This window comes from Chenopodium album, chromosome 7 (assembly GCF_948465745.1).
Source record: "Chenopodium album chromosome 7, dcCheAlbu1.1, whole genome shotgun sequence".
Classification (NCBI taxonomy): domain Eukaryota; kingdom Viridiplantae; phylum Streptophyta; class Magnoliopsida; order Caryophyllales; family Amaranthaceae; genus Chenopodium; species Chenopodium album.
The window spans coordinates 37,930,321-37,950,947 of NC_137840.1; the positions used below are offsets into that span (position 1 = coordinate 37,930,321).

Genomic DNA, 20,627 nt, shown 5'->3' on the forward strand with positions numbered 1-20,627 from the left:
ACCTTTTTTTTTTTTTTTTTTTAATTTTTTTTATTAGCCTCTGTTTCCAGCAATTTTGTATTAAACACCTTTGGCATTTTGAGACACCTCACAAATGTCAACAAACACATTTCTAATAACCCTTTACATTTTCAACAGTCGATAATTTGCTTCATAGGCGCTTTCTTACAGCTCATTTTTTAAAATGCTACCCCCAGTCATTATTTGCTTCCTAAGCTATCTGAACTGATAAACTTGATATTGTTGTTCCTCTATTTTTTGAGTGATATTTGTTTGTCATGTTTTGCAAGAACTTCTAATATTGTGATGTAATGCAGTTAGGCTTTATGTAACCTATCCAATTACCCTCATTATTATATATTTGTATGCTGGATGAGATGGTCTTACAACAAGTTTCATGAGGTGCTCAATTGGTTATAGTGATCCCAATGAAAAGTAAAGTTACCCCTATGAATTTAAGGAACACAAATCAATTTGGGACTAGAAAAAGTGGATACAAGAAATACCTGCAATGTATGATATGATGCATACATCATATATTTTTCCTCTGAATCTATTGACATACAGATCTTATCATTCCCATGCTTCCAAGTAAAAAGATTAAAAGTGGGAGGAAACCTTGGTATGCGGTATGTTTAGTCACTTGTTCTGTTTCATGACATCTGTTTATTACTTTTTCCAGTTTGTGGGACTACACGAATGTTGTGATGAATTTTCTCTGTCGGAAAGGAACTGGAAATGGAAATGCACCTCTCAGTTTTGATTGGCTAAAGTATTTTGATGTCATTATTACTGGCAGGTTATATTTATAATTTCTTCTCAAAATTTTCTTCATCTTTTCTGTTGCCTTCAAAATGAGTATGCATCGTTGTTTTGTTACTGTGAAATTGAACAAAATTATGCACTATGCTCTTCTACTGTTTTTAAGGGTCATGTAACTTCATAAAATGACAATACTGTATTAAATTTTTATTTAGTAATATTTAAAATTTTAAAAAGTATACGATATTTCTAATGTGCTTCGATTATTAAAAAAAAAAAAAAAAAAAAAAAAATTCTAATGTGCTTAGATATATAAAGTGAGAATATTTGTGATATATAAAGTGAGAATATTTCCAATCATTAAATTGGAAGCTAATGAATTTATGGTGTATAAATATATAGTGTGAAATTAGAAGATGAAAGGCTATGATAATAATTTGAGTTAAAGAGGTATGATAACTATTCAAGTTAAAGACGTATACTAACAATCCATGTTGAAGGGTTATGAAAGTAGAAGATGGAACTAATAAAAAAAAAATAAAAAAAATTGCACACGACATTAATGAAACCAAGCATTCTTTGACTAATATATACCTGAATTTTGACCACTGGATACCTTGTAAATTAAGAAATGGACATACTCATTATTTGGTCAATTAAGTAAGTAGTTTTGGCTTACTTGAAATCTATTATTCCTATATTATTGGTTCTGTGGCATTTATACCAATGATTTGATGTTTTGGTATATAGTGCAAAGCCTGGCTTTTTCCATGAAGACAACCGGGCTAACCTTTTTGAGGTTGTCCCTGATTCTGGAATGCTTCTAAATACTGACAATGGAACACCTATGACTCAAGTGAGTACAAGAAGTTTTTAGTTTTAGCTTTCCCGTTGTAGGTTTATTTATTAATATATTAATATATTGTTTATCATTTGAATTAATACAGGTCGGAAGCACTGTGCTACAGCCAGCAACAAATGGACTGAACTATGCTTGCCGAGTTTTCCAGGTACCCTGTCAATACCTCATGCTGTGTGTTTTGACAATACATATGTGGTTTCTTTTTGGTCTAGGGTTTGCATGATTTATAGAATTAAGCTGTACTGATCAGTTAGCACTTTGGTTTACAGGGTGGTAGTGTCGGTCATCTCCATAAATTACTCAATATTGAGTCAAGCTCCCAGGTGAAGTTTCCACAGATACCTAATCACATCGCTGCAGATTAATAATATTCCCTCTGTAAATTTTCTGCTATTCAATGTTTGAAATCTGATAATCCTTGTTGGCTGTATAAGGAAAGTGTCCTAACCTAGTTGCATTAGCCAGCATGATTATTCTTAAATAATGACATGGAAAATCAATTGTCTTTCTTTGCTTCTGTCGTCTTCTTGAGTAAACTGAAAACTTCTGAAATCTATGATGGTTTAGCTCACCAAAGACTACGCTATGTTCACCTGCCAGGCTGGTGATTGTCTTTCTGCAGTCTGCATATAATTGTTTAATGCCTATTTTGGAAGCTTAAATGAATTAGTTTATAATATAGTAATCCTCTGCAATGGAACGAGTTGAAGCACACCAACCGCCACCAATCAAGGTGTATGAGAGGAGACACAAACAAAACAGCAAGGGACAGGGTGATACCACTTGTTATTAGCTAGTTGTAAATGAATAGAAATAATCATGTTTTTGTTGTGTTAATAGTTTGTTACAGCCTGTAACACTGTTGTTAGTGGAAGAGTTAGTTAATTAAAGGAGTTAGTTAGAATAATTAGGTGAGATGTGAGTGGAAAGATGACGTGGATTCCACTAATATAATCATTGTAATAAACATAACAGAATACACATTCCATACACAAATCAATTCTTCTTCTCAATTTGCTCGGTTTCTCTCTCTTCTTTCTCAATCAAACCCAGAAATCCGCCATTGAAGGAGCTCTGAGCTTCCTTCCTTATCATTGGTATCACATCATTCTTACTGTTTCTATCAGTAAGAGATTCTGGCGCCTCCGCCATTAATGAAACGAGTAGCAGCAATGGAAGTTCACATCAAGAACTTGGAAAAATGACTCGACGAACAAAATTTCAAAATCGATCAACGAATGGAGGAAATAATGAAGTTGATGCAGTCGATTCGAGCTAAGAGAGTTGCTCCTTCTTCATCATCTTGTACTGATTCCTCTTCTCCTTCGTCTTCTTCAGACGACTTGAATAGGACCTTAGGTATGAACCCTAATTTGGAATTTCCTAAATTCAAGTGTAGTAATCTTAGGATTTGGGTCAAGAAATGTTGCAAATATTTCAATCTATTCAAGATTTTAGATGAACAAAAAGTTGATTTAGCTTCTGTAAACATGATTGACAAAGCTGAGAATTGGGTAATGAATTATTTGTCTGTTACAAGAGCTGTTGTTGATTGGAATGATTTTGTTGCTGATTTGTATGCAAGATTTAAGGATGATTCTGGAATGAATGTGGTAGAGCACTTTAATAGATTGCAGCAAATGGGTTCAATTGAAGATTATGTAGATCAATTTGAGAATCTTAGTATGATGATGAATAGCCATGTTTACCTGATTCTTATATCCTTGAGAGTTTTATTGGTGGTTTAAGACCTGCTGTAAAACCCTTTGTTAAAACCTTTAAGCTCTTTAGTATTGCTCGGCTGTTGAATATGCGAGGCTGCAGGAAGAAACTCTCACTTCTGCTGCTGTACATTACAAACAATCCAAGTATTCTTTTACCCCTAAACAACCTATAACCAATACTTTACCTCCTTTGTTCCCAACACCTCAAACTAAACCCCTTCCTTCTTCTTCAACCCAAGCCCAAACAAACACAAGAACCTACAAACACATTCTAGCAGATGTGAGACAGGAAAAGATAGCTAAAGGGTTGTGTTACTATTGTGACCAACCTTGTAACAGGGAGCATAAATGTCTGTTTAGGAAACCACAACTTTTTACAGTTGAAATTCCTGGTGATATGGACTCAGATGATGAAGAGGAGTTTGACCATGTTGCTGAATCTGAATTTGACCCACAGATTTCAGTCCATGCTTTGGCTGGTAATCAGTCTTTTCATACCATGAGAGTAAAAGGACAGGTGAATGGGAAGGATTTATATATTTTGATAGACTCTGGCAGTACCCATAACTTTGTTGATGTCAATGTTACAAGCAAGTTGGGGTGTTAGCTAAGTCCAATTCCTTTTCTGTTGGGAATCATATACCTTGTCTACAAATGTGTAAAGGTTTCACTTGGGACATGCAAGGTCATGAGTTTGATGCCGATGTGTTGTTAAATCCATTAGGCAGCTGTGACATGGTTTTGGGTATTCAATGGTTGAGACGATTAGGTCCTATTAATTGGGATTTTCAGAAGTTAAGGATGGAGTTTCATCTGCATAATGAGCATCTCATCCTTAAAGGAATGCCATCTAGGAAGCTGGCTGTGATTGAGGGAAGCCCTGCAAGGAAGGTGTTAATATGGCTGTGGCCAGCTTTGTTTGATGCAGGTCATAGAAGGGGAGAGTGTGATAACGCAGATGGAACAAGACAACTCAAGTGTTCAGAGTTTTCAGCTTTGAAGGAGCAGTATGAGGTTGTTTTTTAAGAGCCTAAAGACTTACAACCTGAGAGGGGAGTCTATGATCACTCAATTCCCTTGATGCCAGGAGTACACTTGTTAATATTAGGCCTTACAGGTATCCTTTGAAACAAAGGGACATAATTGAGCTGGTACAAGAAATGTTGGATAGAGGAATTACACAAAATAGTTCAAGTCCTTTTGCCTCACCTTTGGTTCTAGTGGGAAAGAAAGATGGCACTTGGAGACTCTGTGTTGACTATAGTGAACAACAAATTTCCTATTCCAGTCATTGAAGAACTAATTCATCAAGCTTCGGTGTTTAGTAAGTTGGATTTGAGGGCAGGATACCACTAGATGAGGGTTAAAGTTGAAGATGTATTCAAAATAGCATTCAAAACCCATACAAGACACTATGAATTTTTAGTTATGCCTTTTGGTTTAACTAATGCTCTTGCTTGGGATGGATGAATTTGTTTTCAGACCACTTCTTAGGAAGTGTGTTTTGGTCTTTTTATGACATAATGGTGTACAACAAGTCTTTGGCAGACCATTGGCAACACCTAGCTGAAGTTTTTGAAGCAGAATAATATGTTTTCCAAGGAGAGTAAGTGCATTTTTGCCACATCAAGAGTTGAGTATCTTGACATTTCATCATTAAAGATGGTGTAGAAACTGATCCTAAGAAGATTGCTGCCATTAGTAGCTGGAGTACCTTCAAATATCAAGGAGCTGAGAAGCTTCTTGGGCTTAATAAGGCTATTATAGGAAGTTTATCAAGGGTTATGCCTTTTTGTACAAGCCATTTACAGATAGTTGTAGAAAAATGGCTTTAATTGGAATGAGCAAGCTATATGGTTACAGCTCTAGTTTTAGCAATACTAGACTTTGACAAGCAATTTGTCTTGGAGATTGATGCCTCTAAAACTGGAATTGGAGCAGTATTGATGCAGGACATTCATCCCTTAGCTTTTATCAGGAGAGCTTTGGGGCCTAAATGGCAAAAGCTGTCAGTATATGATAAGGTGTTGCTAGCAATTGTTTTTGCAGGTAAAAAATGGGGGGAGCCCAGTTACATTAGAAAATTTCAACACCATTTCAACAATTCTCGCTATACAAGTTAATGGTATTTGACTATGAAATCCCGTGTAGGTGTGGCAAAAACAGTGTGGCTGCTGATGCCTTATCTAGAGTCCAAGGGGCTGAAATTCTGTGTATGGCAATATCTGTGGTTGATTCAAACTTGCATTCTCTAAGAGAGTTACCGGTTGGATGACAATTAAGTTCCAGGTTTTCAATGGCAAAATAATTTTCTCAGAAGAAAAGGGAATATTGTGGTTGGTCCTGGTATGCAATTAAGAAACAAAATTCTCTCTTGGCATCATGATTTTCCTGAGAGTGTACATGGTGGTAGGGAGTTGACTCTTAAAGGAGTTAGAAAGATGTTTTATTGGAAAGGTCTTTCTAGAGCAATCAGTCAGTTTGTGAGGAATTGTAAGCTGCAAAATATGACACTGCAGCTTACCTTGGTCATTTAAAGCCTTTACCAATTCCAGTGGAGGTTTGGATGGACATTTCTATGGATTTCATCACTGGATTGCCCATTTCATGGCTCTTGCTCACCCTTTTAGGTAGCTCAGTGTTATTTGGATAATATGTTCAAATTACATGGCCGACCTAGATCAATTGTGAGTGACAGAGATCCATTCTTGAGTCAATTTTGGAAAGGGCTATTCTCTTTACATGGAACTGAGTTTCTACTATCTACTGCTACTATCCTCCGACAAAAGTGGTTAACAGAAGTGGTTAACAGGTGTTTATGAGGTGTATGACTAGCATAATGGTGGTATAACACTAATTACCACTCTGCCTTGCAACTCACTCCTTATGAGGTTGTCTATAATCAACCTCTACCCCTTCATTTACCATATTTGGCAGGTGATGAGGTGGATAGAAGTTTGCAAAGAAGAGAAATGATGATTTATGAGCTTAAATTTCACTTGGAGAGGGCTCAAAATAGAATGAAGACTCAACCAGAGGAGTGTTTGTGATTGGGTCTGGTTAAAGCTGCAAGCCTACTGTCCAGAAAAGAAATAACTAGAACCTTTCTCATAAGTACTATGGTCCTTTCCAAGTATTGGCATCCATTGGGGCATACAAATTAAAATTGCACACTCAAGCTAAGATTCATGACACTTTTCACTTAAACAGTTTTGAGGACAACTTCCCTCAGTTGCTCACATTCCTCCGGTGTTTCAAGGACAGGACACTTTGGGGTCAGATGAGATTAAACCAGTTGTTATTTTGGACAAGAAAGGGGTTAAGTTCCAGAATAGAGCTCAGGTGTAGTACTTTGTTCATTAGGAAGGTTTTCCTACATATGAGGCTACTTGGGAACCTTCTGAGTCTTTTGAACAACGTTTTCCTGACTTTCAGATTCCTTAGACTTGAGGTCAAGTCTTTTGAACAGGGGAAGCTATGATACAGCTTGTTATTAGCTAGTTGTAAATGAATAGAAATAATCATATTTTTGTTGTGTTAATAGTTTGTTAGAGCCTGTAACACTATTGTTAGTGGAAGAGTTAGTTAAGTAAAGGAGTTAGTTAGAATAATTGGGTGAGATGTAAGTGCAAAGATGACGTGGATTCCACTAATATAATCATTGTAATAAACATAACAGAATACACATTCAATATACAAATCAATTCTTCTTCTCAATTTCCTTTGTTTCTCTCTCTTCTTTCTTAATCAAACCCAGAAATCCGCCATTGAAGGAGCTCCGAGCTTCCTTCCTTATCACAGGGGCAGGAAAGGCAGCAAGGGAATCAAGAAGACAAAGAGTTTTAATGTTCCACTAAGCATTGTGGTAAAGGGTATTCTGCCACAACAAGACAAAGAAGTTTAATGCAATAGTACCTTGTTAGGGAGAGCTTGATATATAAGAATGAACAATGAATCAGAGAATGTTATGTGAATTTTTTGAAGTAATTGTAGCCTAGCAAGAGCAGTAGTTTACTCTTTAGAAGTAGTGTAGCCCTAAAGTAATCTTCTTGTAGTCGTTATCTTCAAATCATCCTTAATCAAATACTCAAGCTTTCTCTTATTTCCATCTTCTTTATCTTGTTGTTACTCTGTGAATAAGGTCCATAGCATCCTCCCTACATTTCGAAGTAGAAAATTAATTATCCTAGAGTTTAATATACATATTATAAGTAATATATGCCTTCGGTCAAAACTGACTTTTAATGGGTTTTGGACTTGACCTAAGTGGAAATTGGAAATTTAATTTCTCATCAGAGCGGTTCCAGTCATGGTGAGTAATTTGATGACTCGGGTTGATGCCGTTGAGGATAAACTTGAAACGGTGGAAACCCAGCTCATTGAAGGGAAGTTCGCCTTACAGGAGGCTCAGGAGCATCCGTGAAAGGTTCGGGACACAAGAGGCCACCATTGAGAGAGCGATGTAGGCAGCGGTGGCCGGAGTTCTGGAGGCGGAGAGGAAGCGGACGGAAAAGGCTTTAACCCGAACCATCACATGTTTGGAGGATAGAATCGATCGTTTCCAGATAGATTGATCATGACAGATTGGCGGTGATTGAAAGGGAGAACAATCACAAGTTTTGTGAGGAGATGAAAAAGGCGGCGGCTAGTCATGGAACTAGACCACCACCGCAATAACAACCAATCGTTCAACCCATTCTTAACCATGAGGCCGAATCAAGTCGCAACCATGGTCAAGGAGAGAACCAGGTTCGAACTACGCTAAGAAGGGGCTAGAGAGGCGACGGACAGGGCGAGGAAGAACCGTTTGAGTTGTGGAATTGGCAACCCGGTAGAGGCTGGCAGCAGTCAGAGGAGGTGGCGGCTATTGGAAACACCGTAAGCTGGAAATGCCCTCTTTGAAGGGACGAATTCATATAATTGGATCTTACGGGCGGAGATGTTCTTCGAATTTTACCAATTTACTGAGAGAGAAAATCGCAGCGGCGGTGGTAGCCATGGATGGGGCCTCAAATGGTTTCAATGGGAGAAGAAAAGACGGCCGGTGGTCCAGCCAGACCTCACGGTACGAGTGTTATATGAGTTCAGACCATCGTATACAGGGTCGTTATATGAACAATGGTTGGCGATGGAGCAGGTAGGTTTGGTAGAGGAGTATAGTAGGAGGTACATAGAGCTGGCTGCCCGTTGGAGGGTATCCCAGAGAACATCATGTTGGCTTAGTTTATTAATAAATTGAAAGGAGAGATTAAAACGGAGCTCCGGATGCTGAACCCATTCCATTTGAAGGGTGCTATGGAACTCGCGGGTCGGATCGAAGAAAAGAACCAGTTAGCCAATTTAGGAAGCCTCAAACGAGTGGGTTTAAATTTGGCCAGCCCAAAACTCATTTAATTCACCTAACATTCCCAAATCAGATGGATCTAGTGACCTAGACTTACGGAGTGCCCAATCACACTTCTGGGCCTAGTAAGACTTAGAACAAGCCCCCAGAATCTCAAGCTTCAACCTCTGTTAATATGTCGAGTAACTCAGGCAACACCCAAAGCCGAAAGACGCTTGACGGAGGCCGAAATACAAGAACGGAGAGCGAAAAAACTTTGTTTCCGGTGCAACAAAAAATTGGGTGTGGGTCATCGGTGCAAAAGGAAGAAGATGAGTGTGTTATTAGTGTCTGGGGAGGACAAGGAGGCGATGGAAGAAGAAGTGGAGGACGGTGGTGACACGGTTGCGGAGGTATCACTATGCTCTGTGATTGGAATTTCGAATCCCAAAACCATGAAATTAAGAGAAGAATTGACAGGAGGTGAGGTGGTGGTAATGATCGACCCCGACGCCACCCATAACTTCCTTGCGGAAGAGGTGGTGCGTGAGAGGGCAATTCCGATGACAAGAGGGGGCGAATTTTAGAGAAATTAGGAGCGGTAACCACCAATTGGAAATCGCATATCATGAAGTTTCGGATGGGAGGGATGACACTTACCGGCGACCCTTTGCTCGAGGCAGCACAAGTAAGCTTGAAGGCGATAATATGGAGCTTGTGTAAGGAAGGGCAAGGAATAATGATGGAGATGAGTAGGCTGGAGAAAGAAGGGACATAACAAGATAAGGCACCAGCACCCCCCGAATTTTCTAACCGAGCTACTGCTTGAATATCAGGCTGTTTTTGAGATGTCGGCTGGCTTCCACCACCAGAACAATGTTCTAAAAATGGCAGTAGTGTACGACCATATTGATAACCCCAAGCACAAAAAGATGAGATTAAGAAGTTGATTCAAGGGATGTTGCAAGCTGGGATCATCCAACCCTTAACAAGTCCTTTCTCTAGCCCGGTAATTCTTGTGAAGAAGAAAGACGGTTCTTGGAGGTATTGTGTCGATTATAGGGCTTTGACCAATTAAATTATTTCCAATTATGGTGATAGATGAGTTGCTTGATGAGCTACATGGGGCTAAATGGTTCTCAAAGTTGGATTTAAAGTTCGGATATCACCGAATTAGGGTGAGACCGGAAGATGTCCACAATACGGCATTCCGTACTCACGAAGGGCAATATTTATTCCTGTTATGCCTTTTGGCTTAACAAATGCACCGACAACTTTCCAATCCCTCATGAACGAAGTATTCAAGTCGTACTTGAGGAAGTTCGTCTTGGTGTTCTTCGATGACATTCTTGTGTATAGTAAGGAGGAGGGAGAGCACAAAGAACATGTGAAGATAGTGTTGGAGCAATTGTCGAAGCATGAATTGTATGCGAACCTAAAGAAGTGAGAATTTGGGAGGAGGGAAGTAGCATACTTGGGTCACGTGATTTTGGAAGAAGAGATAGCCATGGACATGGATAAGGTGAAGGCAATTGTGGAGTGGGAAGAGCCCAAAAATTTAAGGGAATTGCGTGGTTTCCTTGGCTAACCGGGTATTATCGAAAGTTCATGGCTAACTATGCTCAAATCGCCGGACCACTCACCTCACAATTGAAGAAAGATAGTTTTAGCATTTTTAGCCCTCAAAACAGCCAGGACAACCGCTCCGGTGTTGAGAATGTCGGATTTTCAGCTTGAATTCGTGGTGGAGACGGATGCTTCGGGTTTTGGGCTTGGTGCCGTGTTGATGCAACAAAGGAGGCCCGTAGCTTACTATAGTAAGTTTTGGAGTGAGGAATCAAGCAATGTCTATCTATGAGAAGGACTTAATGGCTATTAGTTTAGCGGTGACCAAGTGGCGGCATTATCTTTTAGGGAGGCATTTCGTGGTTAGGACCGACCAACAAAGCCTAAGGTTCCTAACCCAACAAAGAGAGGTGGGAAGTGAGTATCAACGGTGTATGAGAAGGTTGATGGGTATGGATTTTGAGATCCAACATAAATCCGGTCCATCCAATAGAGTGGCCAACGCACTCTCTCACAAGGGCAGTGCCACTGTACAATTTGGGGCCTTAATTTCCGCTCAAGTAGTGGATTAGGCCGAGCTTGAGAAGGAATTGGAGGGGGATACTTAGTTGGATGGGCTACGGTAGTCATTGGAGATGGTGGTAGGGTGATGTACAAGAGCAGGATGGTTCTTCCCAAAAATTTGAAATTTATTCCCATACTTCTTCGGGAATACCATGATACTCCAACAGGGGGCCATGAAGGGGAAGTAAAAACCTACTTGCGGCTGGCAGGAGGGTGGTTTTGGTCAGGTATGGGGGAGTATGCGACAATGCACGGTCTAGAGTAAGCCTTCACAGCAGGCAAGCGCGGGTTTATTGCAGCCACTCCCTATTCCGGAAGTGATTTGGGACGATATCACCATGGATTTTATCGAGGGACTACCACTCTCGAAGGGGGTGAACTCAATTCTGATTGTAGTGGATAGGCTGTCTAAGTACAGTCATTTTTTGGGGTTGAAACACCCGTTTAATGCTCTCAAAGTGGCTGACATATTTGTGCGTGAAGTGATTCGCTTACATGAGTTTCCTTCATCCATAGTTTCGGATCGAGACAAGGTGTTTATGAGTATATTTTGGAAGGAGCTTTATCGACTCCAAGGCACCAATCTCAAGAGGACTACCGCATACCACACACAAACAGATGGTCAAACGGAAGTGGTGAACAAATGCTTGGAAACTTACCTCCAGTGTTTCGTGGCAAGCCAACCGAAAACTTGGGCTTAATGGCTCCCATGGGCAGAGTACTCTTATAAATACCTCCCCTCACACTACTACCAATATGACACCTTTCAAAGTTGTCTATGGTAGGAACCCCCTGAAAATATGGAAGGTGAAACAAGGCTCAACCGTGGTGAAGAGTTTGGAAGAAGGGCTGCTTGAAAGGTATTTAATTTTGGATGAGTTGAAGATGAATCTCAATTGGGCTCAACAGTTAATGAAAGCTAATGCTGATGGGCAAAGGAGGGATGTTGAATTTGAGGTTGGTGATTGGGTGTTCCTTAAATTACAGCCATACCGCCAGCAAACCATAAACGCCCACATGAGAAGCTGGCCGCGCGTTTTTATGGGCCTTTTGAGGTGTTGCAGCAAATTGGAAAGGTGGCTTATCGCTTGAGGCTGCCAGAGGAGAGTAGAGTGCATCCGGTATTCCACATCTTGCAACTCAAGAAGGCTGTGGGCAGTGTTCCTGTCAACCCCACTCTTCCCAATCAACTCACTGCTGAGCTGGAACTAGTGACAGAACCTGAGGCAGTCCTTGGAGTGAGAAAGAAAACACCAGGGGGGCAGGACAAGCACTGAGGTGCTGCTGAAATGGCAAGACCTTTCTGATTTCGAAGCTACTTGGGAGGATTTTGATGCTATCAACCTCCGATTTCCATTCTTCCACCTTGAGGACAAGGTGAATGTCCGGGAGGGGAGTGATGCAATGGAACGAGTCAAAGCACACCAACCGCCACCAATCAAGGTGTACGAGAGGAGACACAAACAAAACAGCAAGGGACAGGAAGGGCAGCAAGGGAATCAAGAAGAAGACAAAGAATTTTAATGTTCCACTAAGCATTTTGGTAAAGGGTATTCTGCCAGAACAAGACAAAGAAGTTTAATGCAATAGTACCTTGTTAGGGAGAGCTTGATATATAAGAATGAACAATCAGAGAATGTTATGTGATTTTTTGAAGTGATTGTAGCCTAGCAGTAGCAGACCTAGCAGTAGTTTACTCTCTAGAAGTAGTGTAGCCCTAAAGCAATCTCCTCTTGTACCGTTATCTTCAAATCATCCTTAATCAAATACTTAAGCTTTCTCTTATTTCCATCTTCTTTATCTCGCTGTTACTCTATGAATTGGGTCCATAGCATCCTCCCTACATTTCGAAGTAGAAAATTAATTATCCTAGAGTTTAATATACATATATTATAAGTAATATATGCCTTCGGTCAAAACTGACTTTTAATGGGTTTTGGACTTGACCCAAATGGAAATTGGAAATTTTATTTCTCAGACCTAAGACTGATCGGTTCTCTTCGATCTGGTCTGTTTCGGTCTATTTTTCCATTTTGGACAGGCTTTTGAACACCCCTATCTTGACGCATAACCACATGACTAAATCACCCATACAACTTTGTATAGATCTTAGCATCTAAATAGCTACCCTTAAATTTGATCTTAGTATTACCCTACCATTCCTAACGGTGAAGCTTGCAAAGTAGTCCATTTCTAAGTTTATTTTTCTCGGTATTGAGAAATATTGCTGTCAATAATGATTACATGCGGACAATGTAGGAAATAGTAGGAATTGCTGCTTGGCTATTAGTCCTTCACACTTCCAGCTTTAAATTTTATTAACACTGATTTTGGTTTGTATGGAGCTATAGTTATGTAAGATCTTTTCTGTTTTTGGAGTCAAGATTTAGTAATTTTGTCTTCTCCAAATTTGTGGATTTTTGTGTGATCTTGCGTGTTGATTGTTTTTGTCATTCAACAATTTTCTTACCTAAAAAGATTTTTATTTTTTCCTGAAAAGCATGTTTGGCAAAAGGTTGTGTTTACCTTTTTATGCAAATGGTTTCTTAATATAACATGATTAGATGTAAGCAAAGAAAATGTTATGTTTAACTCTTAATTATCTATTGAATTTTTAGTAGGTTCTTTATGTTGGAGATCACATCTATGGTGACATATTACGCAGTAAAAAGGTTCTGGGTAAGATTTTTTTTTTCCCCTAGTGTTTTGATTCCTCTCTCTTTCTTTCTTTTTTTTTTTCAACAAGTGATGAATTTTCTCATTACTTGTTGAATAGTTGTCTTGCCCTTCCCTGCCAATGAAATAAAGGGTCAAAATGAATGGGAGACTTGAAGCCTCATTTCTGGCGTATATGTTTCTACATTGTTGTAAAAAACATCACTTCATAGTGAAGCTGAGAGAAGTTTTGATTGGGAATTTACAAATCTAGATGGCAATGAAAGATTTTTTTTATTGTCCAATCAATGTTTCTATCTTTGAAATCTCTTTAAATATAGCTGTAGGGGATGGTGTGTCTTATATATTAAAAAACTATACAGCTTTGTATTTTTATTTCATCTATAGTAGGACATAATTGAATTATTGAATTTTTTGGAAATGTTGCTGCTTACTATACTTTAATAGATTTGGGAAGATCAGAAAATTGCATCTAATGTAATATATATTAGTTTAACAAATTTATTGTTCTGCAATGCAATTTTTTTCTCATTTATTCTTTCATTTCTTTGTCTTAATAGGGTGGAGAACTATGCTTGTTGTTCCCGAACTTGAGAGAGAAGTTGAGCTTCTCTGGCAACTGAGGGAATCTCGGAAGGTATGCAGCTAATAAACTTAATTCATTTTCTTTCCTATAGACATTTAAAATAGTTCCATCAAGTTGCTATTCGTAAATTGTAAATAGTTTGATAGTTGTTGATTCAATTGGATCTTTGAAGCTGGGCTTAAGTTAGTTTAACTTGCCGTTGATTTTTCTACAATTGTATTTATTTATTTATTATTACATTGTATTTTTTTGTTTGTTTCGATGTTGTAGTGATGGTTTGTGACTTTAATCATATAGTGACACTTAAGAGTGTTGCCAAATTACAATAAATAACATAGGGGATCTGTATAAAACTATTTGTGTTGACAAATACATTGTTAAGATCAATGCTCAACAATGATTTGGCATCTTATTGAAGACAGTGCACTGATTTTGGTCACTGTTATGTACTATCTCCAGTTCATTGGTTAAAAAGTGTGAGGTGTACCAAAGTGAAAAAGGATCCTGGACCATAGGTGCACGGTAAAATCTTGCTCCTTGTTGACACAAGGGGATATTGTCTCTATTATTATTTGTCTATTGTCAATTTAAATCAATACTGATAGGTGCACCTGACATGGCATTTCCACGACTTCAATGTAGCCTTAAGTACTAATACATTACGCAAGCTCCAATAATAAGTGGAGGAAGTCTTCTTTGGTTTTTGGTTTTAATTTTATTTTTATTTATTTTTTTTATTATTTTTATTTTTATTTTTTTTATTGGATTGTACGAGACTTTGCTTATTTCTGCCCCCGCTTCTTTCCCGGACTCCAAAAAACGAAAATCTTGCATTTCATTTATTGAGCAGTCTCAAATACCCTTTTGTAGAAGCGCTGGTCCCCTTTGGTCAAGCTGAAAAGGCCCCATATAAAGTACGACTGATACTTCAAAATAAATGCAGTTACTAAAGAATATAAAAAGGAAAACAGAAGGGGGAAGGGGCTTATTTCTTCATTAATCAGATAGCATTGTAGGAGTGGAGACCTCACCTAACCCATAGTAAGAGAAGATGAGATAAATATGTTTGAAAGCAGAAATCTGTAAAGCCACTCTTTTACAGTTTGAAAAGACATATAAAACAATAAAGGGGCTGCTGCCTGAAGATTGAAGAGGAAGGAAGGTAATGAAGAGGTAAAAAAAGGTTGCTGAGCGAGTCAAAGGTTAGAGAGAACAAAGAGGTTTGACGTGTGTGATTTGCAGATGGATGGATCAGGTTGCAGTGAAGTGTTGTAGGAGCATTATAAAAATGCTGATCTACTAGGGCATCATATCTAATTATAAACTGCAAAAAGTGTAACCTGCAAATAACTGAGCTCTAAATAACTGTATGGATTAATTTCTACTAATCCTTTCTAGCATTTGTACACATCCATCTCACCATTTGTATTTCCCCACATTCATCTTATGAATGTGATAATGTTTCATAACCCAGCAAGGAGATCTTCCTTATCATGTGGTAGAATATTCCCTTCAATTTATGAGAATGCCAAAATCACATAGGAGTCCCATAGCATTCTTCCACTTTTGCCACCCCGTTTTAATTTTATGATTCATGTCTCCCTATTATCTTTTTGAATAAGTGATCATCGATAGTAGAAGAATTGTACAATACTCCCATTCAAGGAGATCTTCCTAAATCTTATTTGTTAAACTTACAATCCAAATATTTTGTATTACGTCCTAAACTAAGACCTTGAACTCCATAGTTTGTCCCGACAATTCCAACATGTTTTCCATGCCTTCTTTTGTCTCATCATTTAACACAATATCTTCCTTTCGCCTCATCATTCAACCCATTATTTCTATAAACATCATGCACCATGGTATCTTGTAATTAATCTCGTTAATTCCTCAATGTACTCCAATTGTAATAGAAAAGTCTTTTGTCTTCCTAATCCTAACACCTGACACACATGCTAACTCCCCCATAATTATCTCTAATTCTTCGTAATGTTAACATATTCTACGAAACACCTTTCCTTATTGATGCTCACCCTAGTACTTCTCTTGGCACGACATGATGTGCTTTCTCCTAATCAATGAGAACAATATGTAAGTCCTTATTCTGATAGTTTTTCATTAGTTGTCCCATAAGATGGTTTGCCTCTACACTTGATCTTCCTAGCATAAACCAAAATGGTTTTTTTTTGGATCTTCATACTCCTCCATAAAACTTTTATGTTTCTTACTCCAACGTTTTAACCACTTCTTTAAAACTTTCTTGAATTTTATCCTTGATTTTCTTTTTAAAACTCCCTTAATTTTTCTTGAATGCTCTTCTTTTTCTCACTTTACTCACCTTTTTCATATGCTTTCAACTAATTATCTTGTTATGCCCCTTTCTTTATATCGTATGGTTCCTTATGACAGTTTATGTTAACCGACCCCAAATCATTTTGGGACTAAGACTTTGTTGTTGTATACTCCCTAACTTTTTATTCATTTTCTCACTCACACAATTTAAAAAATAACTCATTAGTTTGATCCCTCGATAGTTTGCACAAACTTGGACGTCACCTTTGTTCTTATACAAAGGGATTAAAGTACATTCTTTCCACAATACTAACATCTTGTTACTTCTATTACTCTTGTTGAAGATTGTATTCAACTATTCAATTCCCCTCTCTCCCAAACTTCTCCATACCTTGATAGGAATGTCATCGAACTCGATGATTTCTTCTTCCCATCTTCTTTAGTGCCATTTTGACTTGTTCCTTTTGAATTCTCCGTATAAACTCTTGATTTATCATGTCAATGAAGATACTATCTCAAATATCCAACTCTTGATCACCATTGAATAGGTTATCAAAGAAAGTTTTCCACCTATCCTTCATCTTCTTATCTTTGACTAGAATTATTTTGTTGACATCCTTCACATGTAGCAATTTTTTTCACTCAAGATTCAATGTGTTCAATGTGTAATTGAATTTATTTAAACATGCAATTAAAATATTTTATCAAAAAAAAAAAAAAAAAAAAAAAAAAAAAAAAAAAAATGCAATCAGTGCTTCAGTTTTTAAGTGAACTTGTTAAATCTTAAATTGTTTTTACCATCTAATTAGATAGTTTTATGATATATAACTCAGTATTTTTATTTTATTTTCAAAATCTGAATTTTATTTTGGATCATGAATTAAGGGCCCAATTTTACAAAATCGCATAGGGCCCTTACTATCTTTGCCCCGCTCTTGCTCGTGTGCCTCTTTGAATGTGCCTCGCCTAGAGCAAAAAAGCCATTATACCCTTATCACCTAGGACCTAAGGCGCACCTTGTCATACACTTATATAACTGTCAGCACAAGAAATGTTTAAGGTTAATGGATAAATATTCTTGCGCTAAAATGTCTACATATGTCTTAAGAGGGTAGGATGTCAGTGATGTTTGGTTTGTCATATAGTATAATACTTCCTTCATTTTTTGAATCCTTCTCTAGCTTTTGATCCTTAGCTGCTCAATCTTGGCCACTTCATGATGCTGGAATTTTTTGTCTCAGCTGCTTTTTAGGCCCATTATCATATCTATCATGGATATACACCTTACGATGTACTCTTTGTGGAAAAGATTAAACTAATTTTATTGGACAGGCAACCTTTACATTATTCCATGTTATGTTGTTATTAGTGGCATATGCAGAATCATAGATTCATAATTTATTTCTGGTGCAGTTCATGCTCTACTAAAGAGGCCTTCTCTCCATGCCTTTGACTAAGCTACTGTAATGTAAAACTAGCTGTTGGCTTGACAATATATTAAGCATTTACCAGTTTCATGGTCTCATAGCTAGAAAGGGGCTTGTGGATTATATTACCTCAATTCCAGCAACTGTTAAGAATAAAATTTGTATTTTAGTGACAACCAAATGAAAAAAAATAAAAGGGTTAGCTACCAATTAAACAGGATCATTGTAAACATAAGATGACACAAATAAGCTATCATTACCAGCTTTAATTTAGATGGAGATCAAAGTACTGGGGGACGCATTCAAAAGTGGAGTCCTTCAATCTTATGTATTAGCATCTATTTTGTGTCTCATCGCCATTTAGAATAAGTCTTCTGATTTTATGCAAGTGGTGGTAGCTATTATATATTTATATTTTTTATTTTGTGATGTCAAACTCAAGGACGTAATATAGTCAGAGGTATTATTGATAGAACCTTGATCAGTGTTAGATTTTTTGTCTCATGTTTCTTTTTTCTATTTCTTATCTGTTTTATGATTGGCAGCAACTCCAAGGATTGAGGTGTGATCGTGATCATATTGAAGACAAACTCCATCATGCAAAGTGGTCTCTCAAGTAAGCAATAGTTGTGATGTTTAGCATTGTAAACTTTTGTCGATGCAAGTCATGTAAGTAGTAATTGTTGTGTAGTACCTACATCTGGAATTAATTGAAAAACTGAGAACTTGGTTTGAGCTAGTAATTGACAACTAAATTTGGACAGTGGTAAAAACAAAAAACTCATTAAAGTAAAGAGTTTATTTTGCCTGGCTTTTATGCTATCCTTCTTTATAATACTGATTATCATTTTGCCATTTGTTATCATTAGTTCATTACATCTCCAAGAAAATACTATCGAAAAAATTTCACTTTGGTCTTTTGAGGTTTGTCATAATTCAAATTCGGTGCCCTGTGTTTTCAGCTTACACTCTTTTCATATTGGTGTCCTGATGTGTAAATATATTTGTCACTGTTGTGTATTTAAGCACTTTTATTTCTTGTGGAAATTGTTTTGCATGTTGATGTTTCTGTCACCAATAAACTATTGAAGGTGATTGACTCATTTTTCAAACAAGCCACTTAATGGAGTCAACTGTGTGGGCGCTAAAGTAAATAATATAAAGTCAAAGCACCAACATGGATTCATGCCACATCTCTTAACTTACCTAGTTTTTTTTGGCTTCTTTATAGGCTAAGGTGTTCGGGGCTTTCCTGAATTATTAAATAGGGAGATGCGAAGGAATTGAGAAAATAGCCACTAATTTGTAGATGTGTGTTTATTTTTACCCCTGTTTCCCTATGAGAATATCATGCTCTCTTGTAATTTTAATTTATTTTATTTTATTTATTTATTTATTTTTTGGTGATTTTGTTCAGTTAAATATTTCTTGTCATTGAAAAGCAAGAAGGTGTTATAATCAGACCGCTTAGTTTGCAGCATATTTAGTGGACTGTGCTTGCTGCATGATATGTTTATCTTGCATGTAGTTGGGTTATATTGTTTATATGCACTTCTTCATTGATTGTGTTTCCAGTAATATCTTTTTTCTTTTTTATGCTAGAGAACATGTTTTTTTTCTTTAAAAAAATTATTTTATTTAACTTTATTTTTGGAAAGAGAGAGAGAGAGAGAGTGGGGGGGGGGGGGGGGGGGGAGGAATCTATGTACTCTTAGTCTGCATCCTTTATTTCTGTTGATACAATTTTCATTTATGCAGATTTGAGGATATTGAAGTTGATCAGAAGCAAAAATTATTGTCTGCCATTGACAGTTTGGAGGTATATATGCAAATTGTTCTTATTTACTATTGACCTATTGTGACTGTTGGTGCCTCTATAGATGAAATTACATTTATAACGGTTCTTCAGTCTATCATTTACTCGTGTATTTTAAATTGAATTTAATATGTGAAAACATTCTGGTATATTTAAATGTTGCTGATCATTTTAATCACCCCCTGGTGAAATCATGTGGACATTATTTGTTCATGACATTTTTTGCTTACAGAATTTCAGGTTAAGAAGTTTAGATATTGTCTGAAAACATTTTAGTGCATCAACGTACTACAAGTATTTTATTTTGGAAAATTAGATCGTTGTCTTCTTTCTTCTATACTTAGTGCATCAAAGTACTTTATTGTAACTCCTTTCTGACCATATTATATTGGCTTTAATTGTTAGTCACAAAGAGAGCAGGTTCGACTTGATCATCAACAGATCCTCTGTAAAAGCCACCAAAAGGTTAGATGGTTTCTTTGATACCCATCTTTTTTTTGGTCGGCATTTCAGACTTTGATGTAAAGTCTTTTTTTTCTCTTGCGTGAAAATTTTCGAAGTTCTTCCGTTGGATGGTTAGTTAATTACTTTCCTACAAACATTTAGGCCTTTGGGAATTATTAAATGATTGTGTGACATGCATATATGCAATTAAGTTAAATTGGGACATAGTTGCAAATAAATAAATGTATTGATTGCTTATGCAAAGGGTCTCTTGTAAAATCTCTATGTTGCTGTTTATGAAGTGCTGACCCATGGTTTCACTATGTTTTTAGCCTTTTCACAATTTTTTTTTTGTTAATCATCAGTTTCACAAGGTCTGGGGACAACTTATGAAAACTGGTTATCAGAATTCTCGCTTTGCACACCAGGTAAGCTAGAATTAATAGTTTAGGTCATTTTCCATGCTTTATAGCTTTTTGTTCAGTCCATTTCATGATCCAATGGTGCTGTGTGGTTTCTAATCACACTGCATTATACATTCTACATGCTGTCACTTTACTTTGCCTGACACAATCTGTTATT

The 20,627-nt window shown here is 37.3% G+C and overlaps 1 protein-coding gene across 2 annotated transcripts in view; it reads left to right on the forward strand.

The window, feature by feature from the left end:
• The window catches only part of LOC145639002 (uncharacterized), a 39,011-nt gene that overhangs the window by 12,050 nt on the left and 6,334 nt on the right, over positions 1-20,627 (forward strand). The window contains exons 7-16 of one of the 2 annotated variants that reach the window (XM_081690101.1): positions 683-799; positions 1,513-1,618; positions 1,710-1,772; positions 1,894-1,947; positions 13,423-13,480; positions 14,038-14,114; positions 18,331-18,401; positions 19,544-19,604; positions 20,007-20,066; positions 20,411-20,473. In XM_081690101.1, coding sequence (XP_081546227.1) covers positions 683-799; positions 1,513-1,618; positions 1,710-1,772; positions 1,894-1,947; positions 13,423-13,480; positions 14,038-14,114; positions 18,331-18,401; positions 19,544-19,604; positions 20,007-20,066; positions 20,411-20,473 — 730 coding nt within the window. The remainder of the gene's footprint in view (positions 1-682; positions 800-1,512; positions 1,619-1,709; positions 1,773-1,893; positions 1,948-13,422; positions 13,481-14,037; positions 14,115-18,330; positions 18,402-19,543; positions 19,605-20,006; positions 20,067-20,410; positions 20,474-20,627) is intronic. The other variant, XM_081690104.1, reaches the window with a different exon arrangement.